Source organism: Phocoena sinus, chromosome 9, assembly GCF_008692025.1.
Source record: "Phocoena sinus isolate mPhoSin1 chromosome 9, mPhoSin1.pri, whole genome shotgun sequence".
In the NCBI taxonomy this organism is placed as follows: Eukaryota; Metazoa; Chordata; class Mammalia; order Artiodactyla; family Phocoenidae; genus Phocoena; species Phocoena sinus.
The window spans coordinates 6295326-6317107 of NC_045771.1; the positions used below are offsets into that span (position 1 = coordinate 6295326).

The 21782-nt window shown below is 44.7% G+C and overlaps 1 protein-coding gene across 5 annotated transcripts; it reads left to right on the forward strand.

The window, feature by feature from the left end:
- The first annotated feature begins 14071 nt into the window (after positions 1 to 14071).
- LOC116759819 (GTPase IMAP family member 5-like) lies at positions 14072 to 20651 on the forward strand. 5 transcript variants are annotated; one of them, XM_032643977.1, is made up of 4 exons: positions 14072 to 14140; positions 14557 to 14650; positions 18192 to 18240; positions 19200 to 20651. In XM_032643977.1, the coding sequence occupies exons 3-4, from the start codon at positions 18198 to 18200 to the stop codon at positions 20078 to 20080; spliced, it is 924 nt and encodes a 307-aa protein (XP_032499868.1). In that variant the 5' UTR covers positions 14072 to 14140; positions 14557 to 14650; positions 18192 to 18197; the 3' UTR covers positions 20081 to 20651. The 5 variants fall into 5 exon arrangements, with proteins under 5 accessions (XP_032499868.1, XP_032499867.1, XP_032499866.1 ...); XM_032643976.1 differs by lacking the exon at positions 14072 to 14140 and adding an exon at positions 14167 to 14262; XM_032643975.1 differs by lacking the exon at positions 14072 to 14140 and adding an exon at positions 14309 to 14423.
- The last annotated feature ends 1131 nt before the right edge of the window (positions 20652 to 21782 follow it).

Consider the following 21782-nt stretch of genomic DNA (forward strand, 5'->3'; position numbering starts at 1 on the left):
TGTTCATTTCCGCGGTCAGCGTTTATTGGTTTAGTTTATTTCTCCCTCTCCCATCTTCAGTGCCCCACTCACTCCTCATTCAGGAGGATTTCTGCTTTCTTAGTGGTTTCCTTTGAAATCTTTTTTTTTTTTTTTTTTTAAAGCATGTGCATTTAACTAAACAAACTCTAACGGTAACCAGTAACCTCATCCTCGACCTGAAAAGTACTGAGCCTTTAGAATGCTCCTTGTTAAATGATATTCTTAACTTGAGTGTTAGTTCTATATTGACTTATTTCAACCCCATAAATTAGATATTTTATTTTTTTCGTATACTCAGTGTTTGTTTAAATTTACCTATATTTTTATTAACGGGTAAAATGTTCTCCTTTTCCTCCTGTAGTTCAGGCCTTCTTTCTGATATCCTTTTTCTTCTTTTTTGAGGTACATCCTTTAAACGTTTCTTTAATAGTAAAGATCTCTTGGTGGTAAACCTTCTTAGTTTTTATTTATCAGAATATTCCTTATTATACCTGGCTCAAGAGAACTAGTTTCACTGGATATACCATTCCAGCTTTAGTTACTTATATCTAATTCTGGTTGCTTTTGAGATCTTTACTTGTCTTTGATGTTTTGAAAATTTACTTCAAAATGTGTAGGTGTACATGAACTTATGTTCCCTTGAAAATTCCTCCTGAGAAAGTATTTTTAAAAATTCCAAGCCTCAGAGTTCACACAATTGTTTTTTTTTTTTTTTTTTTTTTTTTTGCTGTACGCGGGCCTCTCACCGCTGTGGCCTCTCCCGTCACGGAGCACAGGCTCCGGACACGCAGGCTCAGCAGCCATGGCTCACGGGCCCAGCCGCTCCGCGGCATGTGGGATCCTCCCGGACCGGGGCACGAACCCGTGTCCCCTGCATCGGCAGGCGGACTCTCAACCACTGCGCCACCAGGGAAGCCCCACACAATTGTTTTTTAACCTGGGAAACTCTGAATTATGCCTTTGAACAATTCCTTTCCCACATTCTCCCTAATATTTCCTTCTGAAATTTTGGTTTGCCGCATGTTAGACCCTCTCACTCTAGCTTCCTTGTCTCCTAACCTGGTTTGTGCTTTTTATTTTTCATCTCTTTATTTCTACCTGCTGTGCTCTGGTTAAATTCTTCATAATTATTAACCAAGTTACCCAATTTCTGCCTCAGTTATGTATAATCTGCTTTTTCCGTTCCATTAAATTTTAAGTTCCATTAAAATTTTCTAGATATGATATTTGCTTCTTTTTCAGATCTTCCTGCTCCTTCTTGATATTCTCTTGTTCCTGAGTCATGCCACCAATGACCTATTTTATTTCTCTAAGCTTACTACATTATTTTTTTATTTTCTGTAAGAGAAGTACCAAATTTGAAGTCTTTGCCGTTTTTTCTCCCAACTCTCCCAACTCTCACCAGTACTGTCTTATTTATTTTATTAACATCTATTTATTTTTATTAATTTTTTTTTTTACCATTTTGACCATTTTTAAGTGTATAGTTCAGTGACATTAAGTACATTCGCATTGTTGTGTGACCATCACTACCATCCATCTCCAGAAATTGTTGTTATCCTAAATGGAAACTCTGTACCCATTAAATACTAACTTCCCATTTCCCCCACTCTCCAGCCCCTGCTAACCCCCATTCTGCTTTCTGTGTCTATGAATTTGACTATTCTATGTACCTCATATAAGTGGAATTATATAATATTTATTATTTCGTGTCTAGCATATTTCACTTAGCATAATGTCTTCAAGGTTCACCTATGTTGTAGCTTATATCAGAATTTCCTTCCTTTTTAAGGATGGACAGTATTTCATTGTACATGGCACATTTTGTTCATCCATTCTTCTGTTGATAGGCAATTAGGTCTTGAATTGTAATGCTAAATAAACCCTCCTGTCTTGTCTATACAAGAGTGATATTAGAGGGAGTTGGGAGGACAGCTTCTAAATATTTGCTGGATGAATCAATAAACGGCATGAATTATTTTTTGCAGTGTGAGTAGGGTTTTGTTTGAACTAATTATACTGTCTGCGGTGGGATCAGTGGAATGTATTTGCGGGGTAATTGAGTAGGGCAACGATTCTCAATGTGGGATTAGAATAACATTCCCACTAGGAATGAGAACCACCTGGAGGCTTTCACAAGCTATCCTAACGTTCTTGGTTGAAATATCTTGGTTCCACCTCTGGAACCAATGGACTAGTGTCAGTATGCAGTTTCATAAGTAGATGGCCCCAGCATTCATCATTCCCCAATCTTCTAGGCACAGCCCTAGATTTCCATTTGGGGATCCAGTTTTTCCTCATTGTCTGGCTGTGTGTTCATGGTGGGGCTTTATCCTCAGTTCCAGGCATAAGGCATGTGACCCAAACTTAGATTAAGCGCAGATCATTTCCCGCAGACCACGGTGATTGTTTCAGGAGTGGGCCCATGGCCAAGTCCGTCACATTACAGCAAATCTTAGGGCTACCTGGAAAAGCTCTTGCACTTGAAGAGTGCAAGGTTCACTTGAAGAGTAAACTTGAACCTGCAAGGATGTAAAGTTGGAGCTGTAGCAGCCACCTCGCCCCCACGAGAGGTTCTCCTGGAGCTGCCAAAGACCACACCCCCTCCACGGGCTCGAGAATGAGGACAACCTGTGGAACGCAGAGCTGAGAGGTGGGAAAGAACCACTCCTGAAGGTGTTGCTTGAGCTCTGAACTCAGCAGTGCCTGAAGCTGGATTGAGCCTTGACATTTTAGTACGTGCCCAAAAGTAGTCTTTTGCTTAAGCCTCTTGCAGTTTGAAAGAGTTCTAATTAATAGGCTGAGAGACTGGGCTAAGGTAACTGGCATTTAAATGGGTGCCCAGGAGTCCCCAGGTCCCACATCCTAGGGTACTGCACTCAAAACCGCCTGGGTGGGCTGCTGTTTTGTGGGGGTGAACCCAGGTGTACTTACTCCGTTGCTGTTACTTGGGGGGATAAAACATTGTGATTTGGGGGTTGGAGGGAAATCACATGTGCCCCAATATGGTTTTTACATTCTACTGCCTCCCTTCCCCCCATTTTCCATGCCCTTAGGAGAGAATTTGGTTACAAAAAATATATGTACAGCTAACAAGTTGTATATATTCTTTGCAACGAATGCAAATATACACATGCATATATATACGTATATGTATTTATATACTCATAGGATCGGTTTTTGGAAGGAAACACCAAAACTGGCTACCCTGATTGCCTGGAGGGATGGAAATTGGACATCAGGAGATGAAGCAGGGGGACTTTTCATTGTAGACTCATTCCTACATTTTGAGTATTCCCTAATCAGAAAAGCAGTTTCAATTAAATTATTAAAAAACTAAAATATTTGAAGACTTCCAGTAGATCCCTTCTATCCTCGCTAACCCAGTGCCTGCTCGGCGTTATCACCAAGCCCATCTGCTTTGTCACTTTACTACTTTAAATGGAGACGACAACATGACACGATCCAGGGATGGTCCGCATGCGCAGAGAACCCAAAACACAGTCGGACCCTAGGCAAAAGAGCACAAAAACCCCGTCAACTGCCAAGAGCCTTTCTCTAAAATGATTGCGCAATCTCTCTGGGGAGAACTGAGATTTCAAGTAGGGCTATGATACTGCATAGGAAAGCCCCTGTTTCTGACATCTGGGGGGTTGGGAGTCCCTGCCTGATGGACCAGAGTCGCTAATCAGGCTGCCTGGGCAGGGAGGGCCCCCCGGGAAAGTTCCCGCGTGGAGGCCACAAGTTCAGGCTGCCGCCACCTTCATTTGTAGGAATGAAGACCAGGTACCTGAGGAAAGCAGAAGCCCAGTGAACTGACAGAGAAGCCCTGAGAGATGCAGAAGGGAAATTAAGACCATTCAAATAACATCTTTAGCAAGATGAGGAATTGCATTAAACATTGCATCTATCAGCTTAAGAATGTGCTATCGATAAGGACAATTAGCAGACAAGAGTTACTTAGAGACTAAAAATATGGTTTCTAGGGCTTCCCTGGTGGCGCAGCGGATGGGGGTCCGCCTGCTGATGCAGGGGATGCGGGTTCGTGCCCCGGTCCGGGAGGATCCCACGTGCCGCGGAGCGGCTGGGCCTGTGGGCCGTGGCCGCTGGGCCTGCGCGTCTTGAGCCTGTGCTCCACAGCGGGAGAGGCCACAGCGGTGAGAGGCCTGTGTACTGCAAAAAAAAAAAAAAATATGGTTGCTAAAGTTAAAAAAAATCCAAAGAAAATCTAGAAAAGAATGAAAAAGAGGCATGAAATACGAGAGAAGAAAATAAGAGCAAAAGAAGGCCATCCCTGTGGCCATGGCTCTGTTAGAGAAACATCCACCAATAGCGGTGTCTGCAAGAGGGAACAGAGGAAAATCAACAGAAAGAAAACTGCAGAGTTAAGAAACTTTAATTTGCAGAGTGAGAAGGCCCATTTAGTGGCCAGCACAAGAAATACGAAAAAAAATAGACTCTTTCCCATGCAGACCCATCTTCATGAAAGGATAAGAAGATTCCAAAAGTTAAATAACAAAAATAATGTTTTGGTTGCTTGCAAAGGTATAGGAGTTAGATTGGCATCAGACCCAATCAGTCTGAGCTGGAGGACGAATGGAGAAATGTCCTCAGCATTTTGAGGGAAAATGATTTTGAATCGGCGTTTTGAAAGTGCAGTCAATCCAGTCCTTGAATGAAGGGGCAGAGAAATACTTTTATTTTCACAACATCTGGAATTCAGAAAGTTTGCCTCCTACTCACTCTTTAGTGATAGCTATTTGAAGGTTTGCGCTGGCAAAACTAGGGAGAGACCCACCCAAAGGAGAGATGGGATCTCCCAGGGCATGTGATCCAGAAGAAGAAGGACAAGAGGTGCGGTTGGCGGCAGGAGGGAGGTGGAAGTTGGGGGGGGTGGATGAGGGAGGAAGGGCAGGGTGAGGATGTTTCATCTTCCCTGTGAGAACCTAGAAAGTCACTCCTGTTGACGGAACAAGACCGGTACTCATAGATAATGAAGGCATCATTGGCCGAGAAAAAAGTAAAAATGCCAAAGAAAACTCGAAAATAGCTTAGAAAGGGCATATATGAACTTAAGTTATGCATAAATAAGTCCTCAAACCACATCATCTTGGTGTGCACCAACGTTATCAATACATGAATGAAACATTCAATTTTGATTAATCTTTATTGTCTACATACTTCATTTTATTTTGAATATTTATAATTTCAAATAGCATTACTTAGGGATTGAGCCCTAAAAATACAAATGTTAAAGGACATTTTCAAGCACACAAAACTATAGCCAATTGTAACACACCGCACCCACGCGCCCTCAGAACACATTTTCTACTTTCAGCGATCGGATCTAGTTTCATCTATATCCCCCTCATATTTCCTCTCTTTGGAGAATTTGTTTTATTGTGAAGGGTGTTTGCTGGTTTCTGTAGTGAAGAGCTGTGTTTAATACCAGATGAGACTCGCATTATCTCCGCTTCCCAAACTGATCTTCAGAGGACCTGGTTTCAGAAAATAATACAGGAAGGATCTGCAAATGTTTAGTGATTATTTCTGATATTGCATTTTTCATCATTCGTGGACTGATGACCATTTATGGAAGATGCTGGGAGTCAGAGGAAATCACGGCTACCCAACTGGAAGAATTAGCGGCATGTGTAATTAATCAGGATCAAATTGAGGCTTTAGCAACAGAAAAACGGAGAGACGCCAGCTCAGTATGATCTTATATCAAACCTGAACATCTTTGGGTATTTGGGCCTTTTAAAAGTTTCTTGAACACTTAAAAAATAGAAATAAATACTGGCCTTAAAAACTTAAAAAAAAATCTGATTAATCTTTTATGGGTGACATCACTAAGCGTTGGTTTTTCGGCAGCTCAGCATGCATTCCTGCTCTTTCTGGGAACAGGCCCCTGGTCTCCTTTGGAAACAGTCCTCCTCGGCTGTAAGCCCCTGAACCTTAACTAAGTGACTCTGACTTCACCAGCTCTCAACCCAGGACTGGCAGGATGCAGGGCATCGTGCGATGCGGGGTAATCGGCGTATCCCAGCCCCATGGCTTAGGTATGGGCTTGGGCTCCAAGGCTGTCCCACAAGACTCAGTCCTGGGATTTTTTTTGTTGGAGAGTTGAGGAGAGAGGGAATATAGCAATGACTGAAGCTAGATAAATTTCCTTTTCTGTTTAAGCTGTGTGAGCTGTACTTCTGTTTCCTGCAGCAGGAGGGGCCTGAGGGATTGATTAGCTTACTTAGAACTAGAAACAAAATGTAAAAGTGTTGAGAATGTTGCCAAGCACACAGAACAGGCCAGGCTGATGTCATTGCTGAGAGTGGACCAAAAAGTAGGAGAGCGCACCAAAATTGGCAAAGGCATCTCAGGTTTCAGAAAGTTATCCACAGATATCCATCCCTGATCCTGGGACCGGACATAATTGCTTACAAGTAAGTGAGTTTGGGGCTTCCCTGGTGGCGCAGTGGTTGAGAGTCCGCCTGCCGATGCAGGGGACACGGGTTCGTGCCCCGGTCCGGGAAGATCCCACATGCCGCGGAGCGGCTGGGCCCGTGAGCCATGGCCGCTGAGCCTGCGCGTCCGGAGCCTGTGCTCTGCAACGGGAGAGGCCACAACATTGAGAGGCCCGCGTACCACAAAAAAAAAAAAAAAAGTAGGTGAGTTTGAAAGACAGCAGCCATCGTGCACAAATTGTAAAAACGTGTAAAACCAATCACTGGAACCAGTAATTTAAAGTATTTTTTCATATTTTCAACTGTGACCCTTTCATACTTGCTTTGATTTTCAGTGCAGTATTTTTCTTCTTTTCCTTCCTAAAATCCCTGGTCACTCCTTTGGCCAGCCCCGCCCATTCCCAAGTGATGTGTCTTAACGACTGATGCTTGTTTGTACTTTTCTTGGTACTTGCTTATCTCTATTGAGGTATAATTGATACACAGTGAACTGCACATAATTACAGGATGCAATTTGGTACGTTTTGACATATATACACCACGATTAAGGTGATGAAAATATCCATCACCTCCCGGAAGTGTCCTTGTGCTCCTAGGCAATCTCTCCCCCCGGGCCCTCCTCTCCCCCCATCCCCAGGCACCCCCTGATTTGCTTTTCGTCAATGTAGATTAGCGTACATTTTCTAGAGTTTTCTATAAGTGGAATCATACGATGTGTGTTCGTTTTGTCTGTTTGTTTACTTCTTTCCCTCAGCCTAATGATTTTTTTTTAGTAAACCTGATTTTGTTTTTTTAATTTAATTTTTATTTTATATTGGAGTATAGTTGATTTCCTAAGCCTAATGATTCTGAGAGCCATCCACGTTGTTGTGTGTCAGTAGTTCATTTCTTTTTATTTATAATGCTATTCCATTGTGTGGATATACCGAAGTTTCTTTATCTGCTCACCTGTTGCTGGATTTTTGGGTCGTTCCCAGTTTGGGGCTGTTACAGGTAAACAATCAGGTACAAGTCTTTGCAGACATATGCTTTCTTTTCTCTTGGGAAACACCTAGGATTAGAATGGCTGAAACATCACGGGTGTATGTTTAGTTTTTCTTTTTTTTAACATCTTTATTGGAGTATAATTGCTTTACAATGGTGTGTTCGTTTCTGCTTTATAGCAAAGTGAATCAGTTATACATATACATATACCCCCATATCTCTTCCCTCTTGCGTCTCCCTCCCTCCCACCCTCCCTATCCCACCCCTCCAGGCGGTCACAAAGCACGGAGCCGATATCCCTGTGCCATGCGGCTGCTTCCCACTAGCTATCTACCTTACGTTTGTTAGTGTGTATATGTCCATGACTCTCTCTCGCCCTGTCACAGCTCACCCGGTTAGTATGTTTACTTTTTAAGAAAGCTACCAAGTGTTTTCCAGAGCCATGACACCATTTTATACCTCAACCATTTCCCTCATATGCTCACCAACACTTGGTGTGGTCAGTGTATTTAGTTTCAAGCATTCTAGTAGTCCTTTTTAATGGTTGCACAATAATTCCATGATATCCTTACCGAGGAACTTTTACCTCACTACCTGTATTTTTGCCTCTAGAAAAAAAGCTGTGCTCCTGGGCTGCGGTAACTGGAGCTTTTACTGCTGTGAGATGGAGTCTTTGGAATAGGATCACTCATTAAAGGGTACAGCTATTTAAAAGTGCAATAAATATTATCAGAGAGCTTTCCAAAAAGGCTAGAATCATTTTCATTTTACCAGCAGTGCATTAAAGTGACCTTTGTCCCTCTCCCTAACCTCACTACTGACTTTTGCCAGTAGGAGATATTGGAGCTCATTTTAATTTTTGCAAATTATTTTAACTTTCACCTCCTTGACTATTTATGAAGTTGAGTATCTTTCCATATATGTATTGGCTCTTTATTGTTCATCTTTGAACAATCTACACATATATTGCCCAGTTTCCTTGATTTTTGTGAGCTTTTTTTATGACATGCATTTTAAGATTTCATTGTATTTTTCAAATCTGTTTTTTTTTTTTTTGTCTTTAACTTTGAGGCCATAATAAAACATTAAAGAATCTTTTCTTTGATAACTTCTGGCTTCATGTCTTGGTTAAGAAAGTATATCCAACTCTTGTACATACAGTTTCCTATATTTTATTTTATTATTATTATTATTTTTGTGGTACGCGGGCCTCTCACTGTTGTGGCCTCTCCCGTTGCGGAGCACAGGCTCTGGACGCGCAGGCTCAGCGGTCATGGTTCATGGGCCCAGCCGCTCCGCGGCATGTGGGATCCTCCCGGACCAGGGCACGAACCCGTGTCCCCTGCATCAGCAAGCGGACTCTCAACCACTGCGCCACCAGGGAAGCCCTTTTGGTTTGTTTTGAAGTATAATTGACCTACTACACTATGTTAGTTCTTGTTGTACAACATAGTGATTCAATTATTTTGATACATTTCAAAATGATCACCATTATAAGTCTAGTTATTACTCACATCTTCTTTATCCATTCATCTATTGATAGGCACTTAGATTGCTTCCATATCTTGGCTATTGTAAATAACGCTGCAATGAACATAGGGGTGCATATATCTTTTCTAATTAGTGCTTTTGTTTTCTTCGGATAAATACTTAGGAGTAGAATTGCTGGATCATATGGTAGTTCTATTTTTAATTTTTTGAGGCATCTCCATACTGTCTTCCATAGCAGTTGCACCAATTTACATTCTCACCAACGGTCATGAGGGTCTCCTCTTCTACACATCCTGGCCAACACTTGTTATTTATTGTCTTTTTGATAATAGCCATTCTGATAGGTGAGAGGTGATATCTCATTGTGGTTTTGATATGCATTTCCCTGATGATTAGTGACACTGAGCATCTTTTCATGTGCCTATTGGCCATTCGTATGTCTTCTCTGGAAAAATGTCTATTCAGATCATCTGCTCATTTTTTAGTCAAATTATTTTTTTGATGTTAGTTGTTTGAGTTCCTTGTATATCTTGGATATTAACTCCCTTTTGGATATATTATTTGCAAATATCTTCTCCCATTCAGTAGGCAGCCTTTTCATTTTACTTTTTATTTTCCTTTGCTGTGCAAAGCTTTTTAGTTAGATGTAGTCCCATTTGTTTGTTGTTGCTTTTGTTTCCCTTGCCTGAGGAGACAGATCCAAAAACATATTACTAAGACGGATGTCAAAGAGTTTACTGCTTATGTTTGTTCTAGAGGTTTTATGATTTCAGGGCTTAGATTTAAGTCTTTAATCCATTTTGAATTTATTTTTGTATATGGTGTGAGAAACTAGTCCAGTTTGATTCTTCTGCATGGAGCTGTCCAGTTTTCCCAAAACCATTTATTGAAGAAGCTGTCTTTTCCCTATTGGATATTCTTGTCTCCTTTGTGTAGATTAATTGCCCATGTAAGTGTGGGTTCATTTTGGGGCTCTCTATTCTGTTTAGGCTAACTTTTTCTTCTTGAGTGAGTTTTGGTGGTTTTTGTGTCTTTCCAGGAATTGAAAGACGATTTCACCTAAAGTGTCAAATGGATGGGCATATAGAGTTGTTCACAGGATCTACAGCCACCTACATATTAAATAGCCATCTAATAATGGCTATTTAATATCTGTAGGATCAGTAGTAATGTCTTCTCTTTTACTGGTGATATTAGTAGTTTGTGTCTTCTCCCTTTTTCCCTTGGAAAGTATATTTTTAAAATTTTTTACATAATATTTTTTGTTTTTGGCTGCACTGCATGGCATGTGGGATCTTAGTTCCCTGAACCAGGGATGGACCTGTGCCCCCTGCATTGGAAGCATGGAGTCTTAACCACTGGACCACCAGGGAAGTCCAGGAAAATATTTTTTAGATGTTTATTAATTGGTCTTTTCAAAGAATCAGGTTTGGGGTTCATGTTGTTTTTTCTGTTTTTAATTCCATGATTTCTACTCTCATTTTTATCATTTTTCAATCTTCTTGCTAGCTTTTGGGTTTATTTTTGCTCTTCTATTTCTAGTTTCTTAAGGTTGATGAAAAAATAGATTTTTTGAGAACTTTCTTCTTTTCTGATATAAGCATTTAATTCTTGCTATGGTCTGAATGCTGTGTTCCCCCCAATTCGTGTGTTGCTTTAGTGTGGTACATTTGTTGCAGCTGATGAGCCAATATTGATACAGTATTATTTACTTAAAGACCACAGTTTACATGAGGGTTCCCTCTTGGTGTTGTCTAGCCTATGGATATTGACAAGTGTATAGTGAAATGTATCCACCATTATAACATCAGCCAGAATAGTTTCACTGCCCTAAAAATACTCTGTGCTCCACTTACTCATCCATCTCCCCAAACCCTGGAACCATTGATCTTTTACTGTCCCCATGGTTTTGCCTTTATTAGAATGTCGGAGTTGGAATCATACAGTACGTAGCCTTTTCAGATGGCGTCTTTTACTTAGCAATATGCACTTAAGGTTCCTCCATGCCTTTTCATGGCTTCATAGCTCATTTCTTTTCTGTTTATTTATTTATTTTTAATTTTTATTATTGTCTGCGGTGGGTCTTCGCTGCTGTGCGCAGGCTTTCTCTGGTTGCAGCGAGCGGGGGCTACTCTTTGTTGCGGTGCGCGGGCTTCTCATTGTGGTGGCTTCTCTTGTCGCAGAGCACGGGCTCTAGACGTGCGGGCTTCAGTAGTTGTGGCACACAGGTTCAGTAGTTGTGGCACGCAGGCTCAGTAGTTGTGGATCACGGGTTTAGTTGCTCCACGGCATGTGGGATCTTCCTGGGCCAGGGCTTGAACCCGTGTCCCCTGTATTGGCAGGCAGATTCTTAACCACTGTGCTACCAGGGAAACCCCTCATTTCTTTTCAATGTTGAACAATATTCCTTTGACTGGATGTACCACAGTTTATCCATTTGTCTACTGAAGGACATCTTGGTTGCTTGCAAATTTTGGAGATCATGAATAAAGCTATTATAAATATTCATGTGCAGATTTTTGTATGGAGCTAAATAATATATTTTTAAATAAAGGGATGAGAAAGGAGGGCCTTCTAAGAATGATAGAAGCCATAAAGAAAATGTTTGTTAAAATTTCCAGACTGAGCAAAAAACTTATTGTAGCTAACTTAGATGAACAGCAGGGGGTAGTATCTGCAAGACATTTGACACCAATTGACAGTTCTCTTTTACTGAGCATATTGTCAATTTAAATTAGAGACACAAGTCCCAAACTTTCTTGACTCTTTTATTTTGTTTTATTTTATTACCTCCATGCCTATGGCAGAAGAAAGAAGTATCAGTGATCTCCTTTGGATCTGTCCAAGAAACCTTATGAGTATTTAGACCTGTTAGGAATTACTAGATTTCAATTTACATCTCACAATGAGGAAAAACATTATTATTATTATTATTTAGTTATTTTGCGGTACGCGGGCCTCTCACTGCCGCAGCATCTCCCATTGCAGAGCACAGGCTCCGGACGCGCAGGCTCAGCGGCCATGGCTCACAGGCCCAGCCACTCCATGGCACGTGGGATCCTCTTCGACCGGGGCACGAACCTGTGTCCCCTGCATTGGCAGGTGGACTCTCAACCACTGTGCCACCAGGGAAGCCCTATTTTTAAAAATAAATTTATTATTTATTTATTTTTTGGCTGTGTTTGGTCTTCATTGCTGTGTGCGGACTCTCTCTAGTTGTGGTGAGAGGGGGCTACTCTTCATTGCAGTGCATGGGCTTCTCATTGTGGTGGCTTCTCTTGTTGCGGAGCACAGGCTCTAGGGTGTATGACCTTCAGTGGTTGTGGCACATGGGCTCAGCAGTTGTGGCTTGCGGACTGTAGAGCGCAGGCTCAGTAGTTGTGGCGCACGGGCTTTGTTGCTCCACGGTATGTGGGATCTTCCTGGACCGGGGCTTGAACTGTCCCCTGCACTGGCACGCAGATTCTTAACCACTGGGAAGTCACCAGGGAAGTCCCAGGAAACACATTATTAAATAAGACAACCATAATTCTACAAGCTTTGAGAGACCAATGGTTATTTTCACAGGGCAGAGCTACAGTTTTCGAGGACTGGATATCTCACAGACTCTGTTGCAGGAATAATATTTGCTGTTTTCCTCTGTAGCTGTAGGGGCAAAGGAACAATTTCCCTCCTTTTATTTGCTGGTATTTCTTTCACCAACCATTAGAAGCACTTATGGTTTGAAGAGCCATCACTAGAATTCCAAGAGCTAACACTGAAGGAAAAAGAGGAGTCCTGAATAGTCACAAAACTCTAAATAAAGAAAGGAAAGGGGTGAAAAGGAGTGTTAACCAGTGTCATATAGAGTAGGTAGTATTTTGCTTTCTTGAGTAATAAATAAAGGCCTTTCTTGAATCAACAAGAAAAATACATATAATTTAACAGAAGAAATCAGCTAAGTATATGAAGAGGCTGTTTAGAGGAAAAAGCACACAACTGTCTCCAGTAGAAAGCAGCTCATCTCACCCTATGTAGTAGCTGAGGAAATTCCTGAAGACAGAACTAAGATGATTGTTTTCAGTGATTAATTTGCATTTTTTCTAATGCACAGAAAGTAGCCGGTCAGGATCCGGAGTCTCTATGGTGTGGGGTCATGTGTATTAGCCTCAGCAGCTTAAGACAAGTAAAAGGACAGGTTTACCTCAACCGTGAAAAACTCACGTGGCAGGTGTGGATTTGCTACAGTTGAGCAATGTCTTGCGTACCAGGTATTTACAAAATGTGTGCTGAGATAACTGAATAGGTTGACTTCGTGCATAGAAGTATTCACGATAAACCAGTTGAGAGTTGATAAATGTCTAGCACAAAGAGTTATTTTTGTTTTAGAGGAGTTGATCTTTTAACCTCCTTTCCCCTACCCACCCACCCCCAACTAAAATGAGATATCAGAGGGATTTCTAGCTAGCAAAGACCAAAAATGTCTTCTGTATGTTAAAAGCATGCCTTTCTGTCCTCTACAGCAGGAGGGCATGTGTCCACCTCATTTCAGTGTAATAGCTATTATTGTTTGAAAAGTTAAAATGACAGTATCGATATGGGAGAATATTTTGTAAGTCAGGCATGGCTTTCGTTGCAAATGTGAAACGTGGGTGTTATCTGCATTATAAATGCCCTCCCCTCTCAGCAAAGAACCAAGAGTTACTTGCAGCTCAATGTCCTGATTATAGCTGTTTCTCAACTTACAGTTTTGAACCCAAATGTGCAAGTAATGGTTCAAACTCTGCCCCCTTCACTCTAAGGATGTCTCCAGAGAGGTGCTTCAGCCCCTGCAACCCAGGGGCCTCCAGCAGGGCCTTTGCACAGAAGCAGAGGAAGAACATTAACCAGGGCAGTGGGAGGCGCCATGTCACCCCTATCCACTTAAGTGCTTGTCACTTTGCCCAAATCGCACTATGGGTGGGGTCGGATGTGTCCCTGGCTTCTGTGGAAATGCAAGTCCACCTAGGTGAAGAAACCTACCAAACTTTGTTTCCTCCTCAGGTCAAAGCATGGGTGACTCGAGAGCAGGGCATTTGACAGAGAAACAAGAAGGGGGGCCAGAGCCAGAGGAGGTCTCAAGCAAGATGCCTGCCTTAAGTTCAGCCTTCACTGCCATCTGGAGTTACATCTAAGAAGCTATCTTTATGCAGGAGACATAAATGGTGGGCGTGGGGAGATGCGAGTTGGTCCAGTGTGGGCCAGTGAAGGGCGGTGGATGCTTGGTTTGGGATGCAACCGTGCCCCAGATGTTCATTGGCTTCCCCGAGTCTCCAGACTAACTCAGGTAGAGACCTTGTTCTGCAGAAAAGCCTTACAGAGATGCGGTGGGGAGAAGGAAATGGAACTGTTATTAAAAAGAAAACAAAACCAAGCCAAACCAAAAAAGAAAACCCTCTTCCTCTGGCGTCTCCGAGGGCTTCTGAGTCACTCTCTGAGGACAGCTTGGTGAGGAAACTCACACATTGTCCTTTCCCTCCCCTGGGGGTCACGGTCTTTTTCTCTCTCTCTCTTTCTCTCTGGCAGGTAGAATTGGTGGCCAGGTTTTTTCATCTGTCACTCCTCTTATGTTTTTGTGAAGAGACTAGAAGCCAATGAGAGAGGCTGCCTGGGAGAGGAGGGAAGATTGCAGCAAGATTGTCTGAGAACTTGCAGAACTTTCCAGGACATACCAGGTAACAGGGCTTGTTCGTCTCTCTACCTCTCTCTTTCCCCTTCCCTCCCTCTCCTTCTCCCTCTCTGTGCAGTTCTCCCAGTAACAATCTGTGTCAATCTGCACACTTGATCTTTCTAAGCCTGAGTTTCATTATTCCTAAATTATCAGGGTCAGGAATTACATACCCTAAAGCCCCAAATAACTGCAAACAGAAAATATTACTAGTACTATATTTTTCAGAACCTAAAATTTTGAACAGAATGAGCTCAGAGAGTAGCCCTTTGGTGATACTAGCTCGCTTATTTCTCGCGTTTGTGCAAAAGTGTATCCACATAGGCACCCACATCTGGGTGCACCTATAGAGTTCTCTGCGCGTTGCTGGGTGAGGGAGGACGGTCTGACCCTCCTCCCTGCAACCTGCTCCCAGAAGTCATAGGATGCCTTCTGAAGAACAGGCTGGAAACCGGCCTTGCGATTTTAATCTGACTTGATGTCTGTCGCTTGTCTCTGTCACACACACCACTCAACTCGAAGGCAAGTTTCTGTTTTCAAGAGGGAAAACGATTTCAGGAACAGGACAAGGTGATCCGCTTGGGTAAAACACGTGCTTTATTTCTGAGAAAGACATACAATTTATTGTTTTGAAAAATGATTTAACCTGCTCACTGACCAGGATGGAGTTACGAGGGCGTTATCCCTGGAGGATTACCCTGCTTGGCACCCTTTGACAGCGACCGGTGTCTCACCATGGCATCTTGTTTATGATTCCTAATCGGCGTGTCACCTTCTCCAACCCTCTCCCGTGGGGCCAGTAGGGAGGAGATCCTGAATACTTTTGGCAAATGAGAGTGAGGTAATCTGCCTGGGTTTTGGCCCATTTCACAATTTTGCCAAGGGTGCCTCTACCTTTCCTGTCCCCACGTGCTCCTTTCAGCCCTGCCCAGTGGAGACGTCGCAGGAAGTGGGGCTTCCCAAGGGTGGTACAAGGAATCACCTTCTTTCCCTGTCTTTGGAAGGAGCTGTTCTCTAAACTGGTCCAACCGTCCTCCAAGTGTAGGGAGAGAAGTGTCTAGCAAAGCCAGGTATTTAGTAACATTTTCAATGAGTGGATGGAAGGATGATGGCTCTGCAGTGAGGTTGATGGCCAGGAGGAAGCACGATGATGGTGATGTCGGGAGGGGACTAATGTGGCGACAAGGGCACAGGGATCTGCAGGGGACAGAGTAGGGGAGGGTGTGCAGCTGGGACACGGTGGCAGCCTTCTGGCCAGAGGTGTGGCCGTTTGGACTAGAGAGGGAAAAAAAATCCTCCCAAAATAATTGAGAAAGATGGTTCTTGAGAAGGGGCCCCTTTTTTCACTTCTCTTTCTGCTCAGGCTAGACTCAGAGAGAGCAGGAATTCAAGCCTCTCATTCTTGTTCCAAGATGGCTGGCTACCAGTCGCTTGGCCATACACATCACGTGAGTAGCGTTGCTTGACCCGTTCCCGAGGGTCTGAGGGGCAGCCAGAGGGGAACATCCCTCCCAGCACACAGGGCAGGCAGCGCACTCTGGTCCTGCCTGCACTCCCAATTGGCCGGGAGACACCGTGAAGGGGTTGCCATCTCTCTCGGGTATCCCTTCAACCCACAGTCCTGGGTGCAGGTGGCTTCACATTGCTGCTGTATTCCTCATATATAAAAGACGTGGACAGTGTTACCTGATTTCTCTGAGTCCAGGCATATCAGCTCCAGCCCCCCTCCAGCTCCCCTTTCTGCAGCTCTTTCAGCATCACCTTCTCTGCCCCTTAACATTCATCCAATCACTTACCTGGTACCAGCCTGGTGTCCTCAGATGCTTGGGAGCCCCTCCTTGCTGGTCCTCTCTGGAGACCACCATTCAAGATGATCCAAGGGCAGTAAATGAGAAAACAGAGCACCTTGGTTTCAAGATCATCAGCACAGAAAACAAGCTGATATCTAAAAAACACTGGTGTCCCCATTTGCCTCCCCTATGCAATCACATCTTTTAAAAAGTCCTCCCTGTAGACTTCGTGCTTGAAAAGATCCAGCCAAAGGTGAGAATTATTTTCAGGTTTGCTCCTTCTCCAGATTTCAACAGAGAGAATTAGCTGGATCGATGTATCAGTTTTCTCCAGAAAAAACGGAACCAATAGGATGTATATATGAAGAAATCTATTTGAAGGATTGGCTCACGCAATTATGGGGGCTAGTAGGTCCAAAACTGGCAGGCTAGAAACTCAGGCAGGAGCTGATGTTGAAGTCTTGAGGCTGAATTCTCTTTTGGCTTGAAAATACCATTAGAACGAATTACAAGATATTACCGGGAAACTGTCTGATAGAAGCTGAATTTTGACATTCAAATTAAAATAATTCCCAAGTTATTTATTTATTAAATTATTTTTCCTTCAAAGGTAATCACAGTGGCCAGTTTCAGAGGTGGAGGGGCTAGATAACATCCTATATGGTGTGATTCCAAGGAGTGTGGAGGAAATCTACTTATTCCAAAAAGTAGTTTTTTTCGGTTCACCTGTCCTAGATGCTGAAATTCCACAATTAGAGATTCATTCTTTAGCATTAACTCCTTGAGCCTTAGAAAATACTCTAAAACTTGGCACACAGTGAGGTCCTGATGCAGTTTTGGCAAGGGTCGTGAAGTTCTTTCCCAATAGTGAAGCTTGAGTAGTCATCCTTGGATGGGGCCTGAGTGGCCCCACTCGCTGAGCACAGGAAGTAGGAAGTAGGAAGAAAGACAAAGATCAAGAAAAAGGCATATGGGGTACAATGAAAGAAGGGGAGTGGACTGGAGAGGGATGCCCCTGAGGTAGCTACTGGTCAGAGACTATTTGAGCTGAGAATATGGAAGCATAACTCTTTGGTAACATAAGAGCTGGTCTGAGCCTAACAGATCAGGTCTTCCCTCTGTTTACCGGACGTATGCTCCACCCCACTGCCCACCTGGGGTCATGACAATCTCCTACTCCTGGCATGACCAACTCGTCCTGGTTTGCCTGGGGCTCTCCCAGTTTCAACACTGAAGTTCCTTTGATCAGGGGATCCCCTCAGTCCTGGGCAAACTGGGATGATTCGTGACCCTCTCTACCACCATCACCACGGAAACTTAGGGAAGAACGTCTTTTGTGAGTTTACCCAAGGCGAAACTTTGCGAGGCAATCTTGAGTTTGGGTGCCAGGACTGAGATCCTGAAGACAGAGAGCCAGGAAGCCAGGATATGACCAACTTCCTTAGTTGGTCTTCTGGGTGGACAGCACGTTTTCAGTGCGTCCTGTTAGTAGCTAAATCCAGGCGGCGGGAAACCACGTGCGTTGCTCTTGTGTTGGGACTGTGTATATACTCTTTGTGAGGAAGTTCAGTCTAGTGCCGAGAATGGCTGAGGGTCCGCAGCCCTGGGTTTTAGTCTCGGCTCGTCCATTAAAGTATGTGTGACCTTCAGTAGTCGTTTTTTTCTCCCTTCAATCTCCTCATCTATAAAATGTGGTGTTTTGTGTCGGATGTCACATCCGACTCGAGTATGAACAGTCTCTGCCTGTTTTCCGTCTAGAACAAAATGGAGGGGCTTCAGAAGGGTGGAGAAGACACGTGCATCAAAGGTAAGATCTGGTGGAGCCCTGCACAACACCTGGGGACCATGAACTCAGCATTGGGTCAGCAAACTTCCCACCGGTAGGGAAAGGTACAAGACTAGAGTCACCTCAACACAAAGAAAATGCATGTCCCCCAAGAAGTAGAACTTATTAGGCTATCTGCTGTCATGCTCTCCTTAGTGAGGGTAAGTTCTTTCAGATAAAACCCTGCCATCTTGTAAAACAGAGACCAGGCAGGGATGGGAGGAGATGAAAGTATGCGACTGACAATTAATTTAATGGTTGTAGGAAGCTCTGAGCATCAGAAGGCCTTCAGGGTGGGAACTGAATAGGGAGAATGTTCTGGAAAGGGTGGAAAAATTCAGCATCCCAAAAGGAGCGATCCTGATGACTTTGGCCAGCTGGGATGATTTATTCCACCAACCCTGCAAGACTTCCCTTTATTCTCTATGTAACAATATTTACTCTGAGCCCAGCCCTGTTCTGGGAAAAGAGAGTGTGATAGCCTAATTGATCCAGGGATGCTATTTCTTCTAGGTCTTTTCCTTTTTATCTTTCGTTCTCTTCCTCCTAAAAAGGCATTTATTACTCTTTTTGTCAGTTCAGGCTGCTAAAACAACCACCACAGACTGGGTGGTAATCAACAAATGTTAATTTCTCACTGATCTGGAGGCTGGGAGGTCCAAGGTCCAGGTGTGGTAGATCTGGTGTCTGGGGAGAACACTCTTCCGGGTTGCTGTGTCCTCATCTGGTGGAAAGAGAGTTCTAGTCTCTTTCTTTTCTTAGAAGGACGCTAATTCCATCATGGAGTTCCATCCTCACGCCCTCATCTAGACCTCAGCACTTCCCAAAGACCCAACTTCCAGATACCATCACATTGACGATTAGGGTTTCAGCATATGATTTTGGGGGGGACACATTCAGTCCATGGCAATGGCACATTAACTTTCTGTGTGCTCTGACAGGCGGAGGAGAAGAGAGCTTAAATCCAGGATCGTTTTGGTTGAGGATCATCCTGGTGGGCAAAACAGGCAGCGGGAAGAGTGCCACCGGGAACAGCATCCTCTGCCAGCCAGTGTTTGAGTCCAGGCTGGCGGCCCAGTCGGTGACCAGGAAGTGTCAGGGCGCAACGGGCACGTGGGATGGGAGGAGCGTCCTGGTGGTGGACACGCCCCCCATCTTTGAGGCGAGGGCCCAGGACCAAGAGGCGTACGAGGACATCGGGGACTGCTACCTGCTCTCGGCCCCGGGGCCTCACGTGCTGCTGCTGGTGACCCAGCTGGGGCGCTTCACAGAGCAGGACGTGGTGGCCGTGACCAGGGTGAAGGAGGTCTTTGGGGCGAGAGCCCTGAGACACACGGTCATCCTCTTCACCCGCAAGGAGGACTTAGCGGACGGATCCTTGCATGACTACGTAGCAAACACAGACAACGTCAGGCTGAGGGGCCTGGTCCGGGAGTGCGGGCACAGGTACTGCGCCTTCAGCAACCGGGCCTCCGGGGACGAGCAGAGGAAGCAGCTGGCCGAGCTGATGGCCGTGGTCGAGGGGCTGGAGAGGGAGCTCCAGGGCTCCTGCCTCAGCAACGACCTCTTCTTTGATGCACAGCGGCTCCAGCAGGGCGGGGGCGACCCCCATGGAGAAGGTCACGTGCGCTACCTGGCCAAGGTGCGGTCGCATATTGCAAAGCAAAAGCAAGACCTGAAAGAGGCCCAGAGAAACCGCGCCTTCAAGGCGCTCCTGCGAGTCAAACACTGGATCTTCGTGCACAATGCTCTTTGTGTGTGTCTTGTCTGGTGCAGCTTACTTTTTCTTCTTATTCTGCTGATCATTTGGTATCATCTTTAATTCTCCTGTCTCATCTGTTTGTCAGAGGCTTTTCTAAAGTATCACCTCAAGGATTCTTTGTTCATTTCAGAAATAAATTCTGTTGGTCTGCAGGGGACATGGTTTGTCATCTCCGCAGCTCCCAGCTTCCTTGTGGGTTTCTGGCTCGGTTCACGCCTCCACCAGTCCCTCGGTGAAGCCACGTGCCTCAGAGGAAGATGACGATGGCTCAGTTCGAGGGATGCCTGGCTGGTCTATATACAATCTCATTTTCTTTGTAGTGAGCAGCTCAGGCATAGGCCTGAGACCCAATTCAGGCCAATGGGAAGTGAGAAAAAGTCTGCAGAGCTGGGGCCAGGTTTCTGCTTGCCCAGGAAAGACCCCCATAGAGAGACAGTCTCTTCCTCCTCTGAGCATTGTTCGACCTGCGTGTAATGCTTGGAACGACAGCAGCCGTGTGGCTACCGACCTGAGGTTGAAGCCAAGCAGAATGATGGAGTCAACCCGAGCCACCGACTCAACCGCCTTGAAGCTTGCACTGTCTCTGCGTTTCCAGTATGTCAGCCAATAAATTCCCTTATTGCTTAAGCTATTGGAGTTTGGGGTCTCTTCTACCTGCATTTGAAAACATTTGAACTAATGAAGCGTTCTCCATATCCTTTTAAAAAAATCCTTAAATCTATCAGAACTTCCCTGTTTTCATGCTTCCTGTGAGTAAGTGAATCGAGACTAAATAAACGAATTTCTCTTTTCTTGTTCCCGGTATCAGGAAGGACCTCCCTCTACAGCCAAATTTCCTGCTTAGAGTAGACACTCACTGAATCCTGAAGAAAGTGAAAAATCCCTAGAGTTGCATTATTTTGGAAATGACAAAAGGAGGGGGCAGAGGAAATGGGACGATCCCTAGGGGGGTCTTTTCCATGCTTCCTTTATCCTTTGAGGGAGAAACAGAGCCATATTTGAACACTTTCCAAGGAGTTACTGTGGTGAACATTCATGTGTGAGTACAGGCTGAGCAAAACCCTTTCTCCTTCTCTGCTCTAAAATATCCTTGGGTTAACCCTCCGGCTTTATTCCTCTTGGAAATCAACAAAGGTGGAATGTCGTCTGGATCACTGGGCAACGCTGCTCCTGGGGAAAGATGACTTCTTGGTGCGGGGAGGCCTGGGAATGGACCATCTACACACCTGGAGGGAGACTGTCCTCCTGCAGCCCTGCTCTCTTAATACTTTCTTGGGCCGAGTTCCTGCCTGGTAGGGATGCCTTCCCTGGAGGGAGGATGAGACCGCCCCGCCCAGAGGGCTTCAAGGACAGCACACCCAGATCCAAAGTCTGCCTTCCTCTGCGCAGCCCACTCTCCCTCTGAGGGTCCGGGACAGTGCAGGGAGCCACTGTCACGGGGAGGCGAGACGGAAACCTGGGTCCCTCCCGACCTTGCTGCTAGTGCCCACACTGTGTCAGTTCCACCCCGTCGGTGTCGCCCCTCCGCGTTCCCTCCTCTCCTTCCCCACGCCTCGTGTTATGGCGCAGACTCTGACGGCCAAGATGGAATTCTTTTCTTCTGAATGGTATCCTTTGTTCTCAGGCTTACACTTATTTAGTCCAATGGCCACATTGCGGCAGCATGGTCTTCCTAAAATTCCTAACTTACTTAAAAGCCTCGGGGAGGTAGCCCTTGAACCCTGGGGGTGATGCCCAGGGCCCCGCCCAGCCAGATGCCTCC

What these genes read in the sequence shown, in the direction of transcription:
- LOC116759819 (XM_032643977.1), top strand. Translation starts at nt 18,198, where the DNA reads ATGGAGGGGCTTCAGAAGGGTGGAGAAGACACGTGCATCAAAG. An exon ending in AGAAGACACGTGCATCAAAG is followed by an intron (nt 18,241 to 19,199) that starts GTAAGATCTGGT and finishes GTGCTCTGACAG; the next exon opens with GCGGAGGAGAAGAGAGCTTA.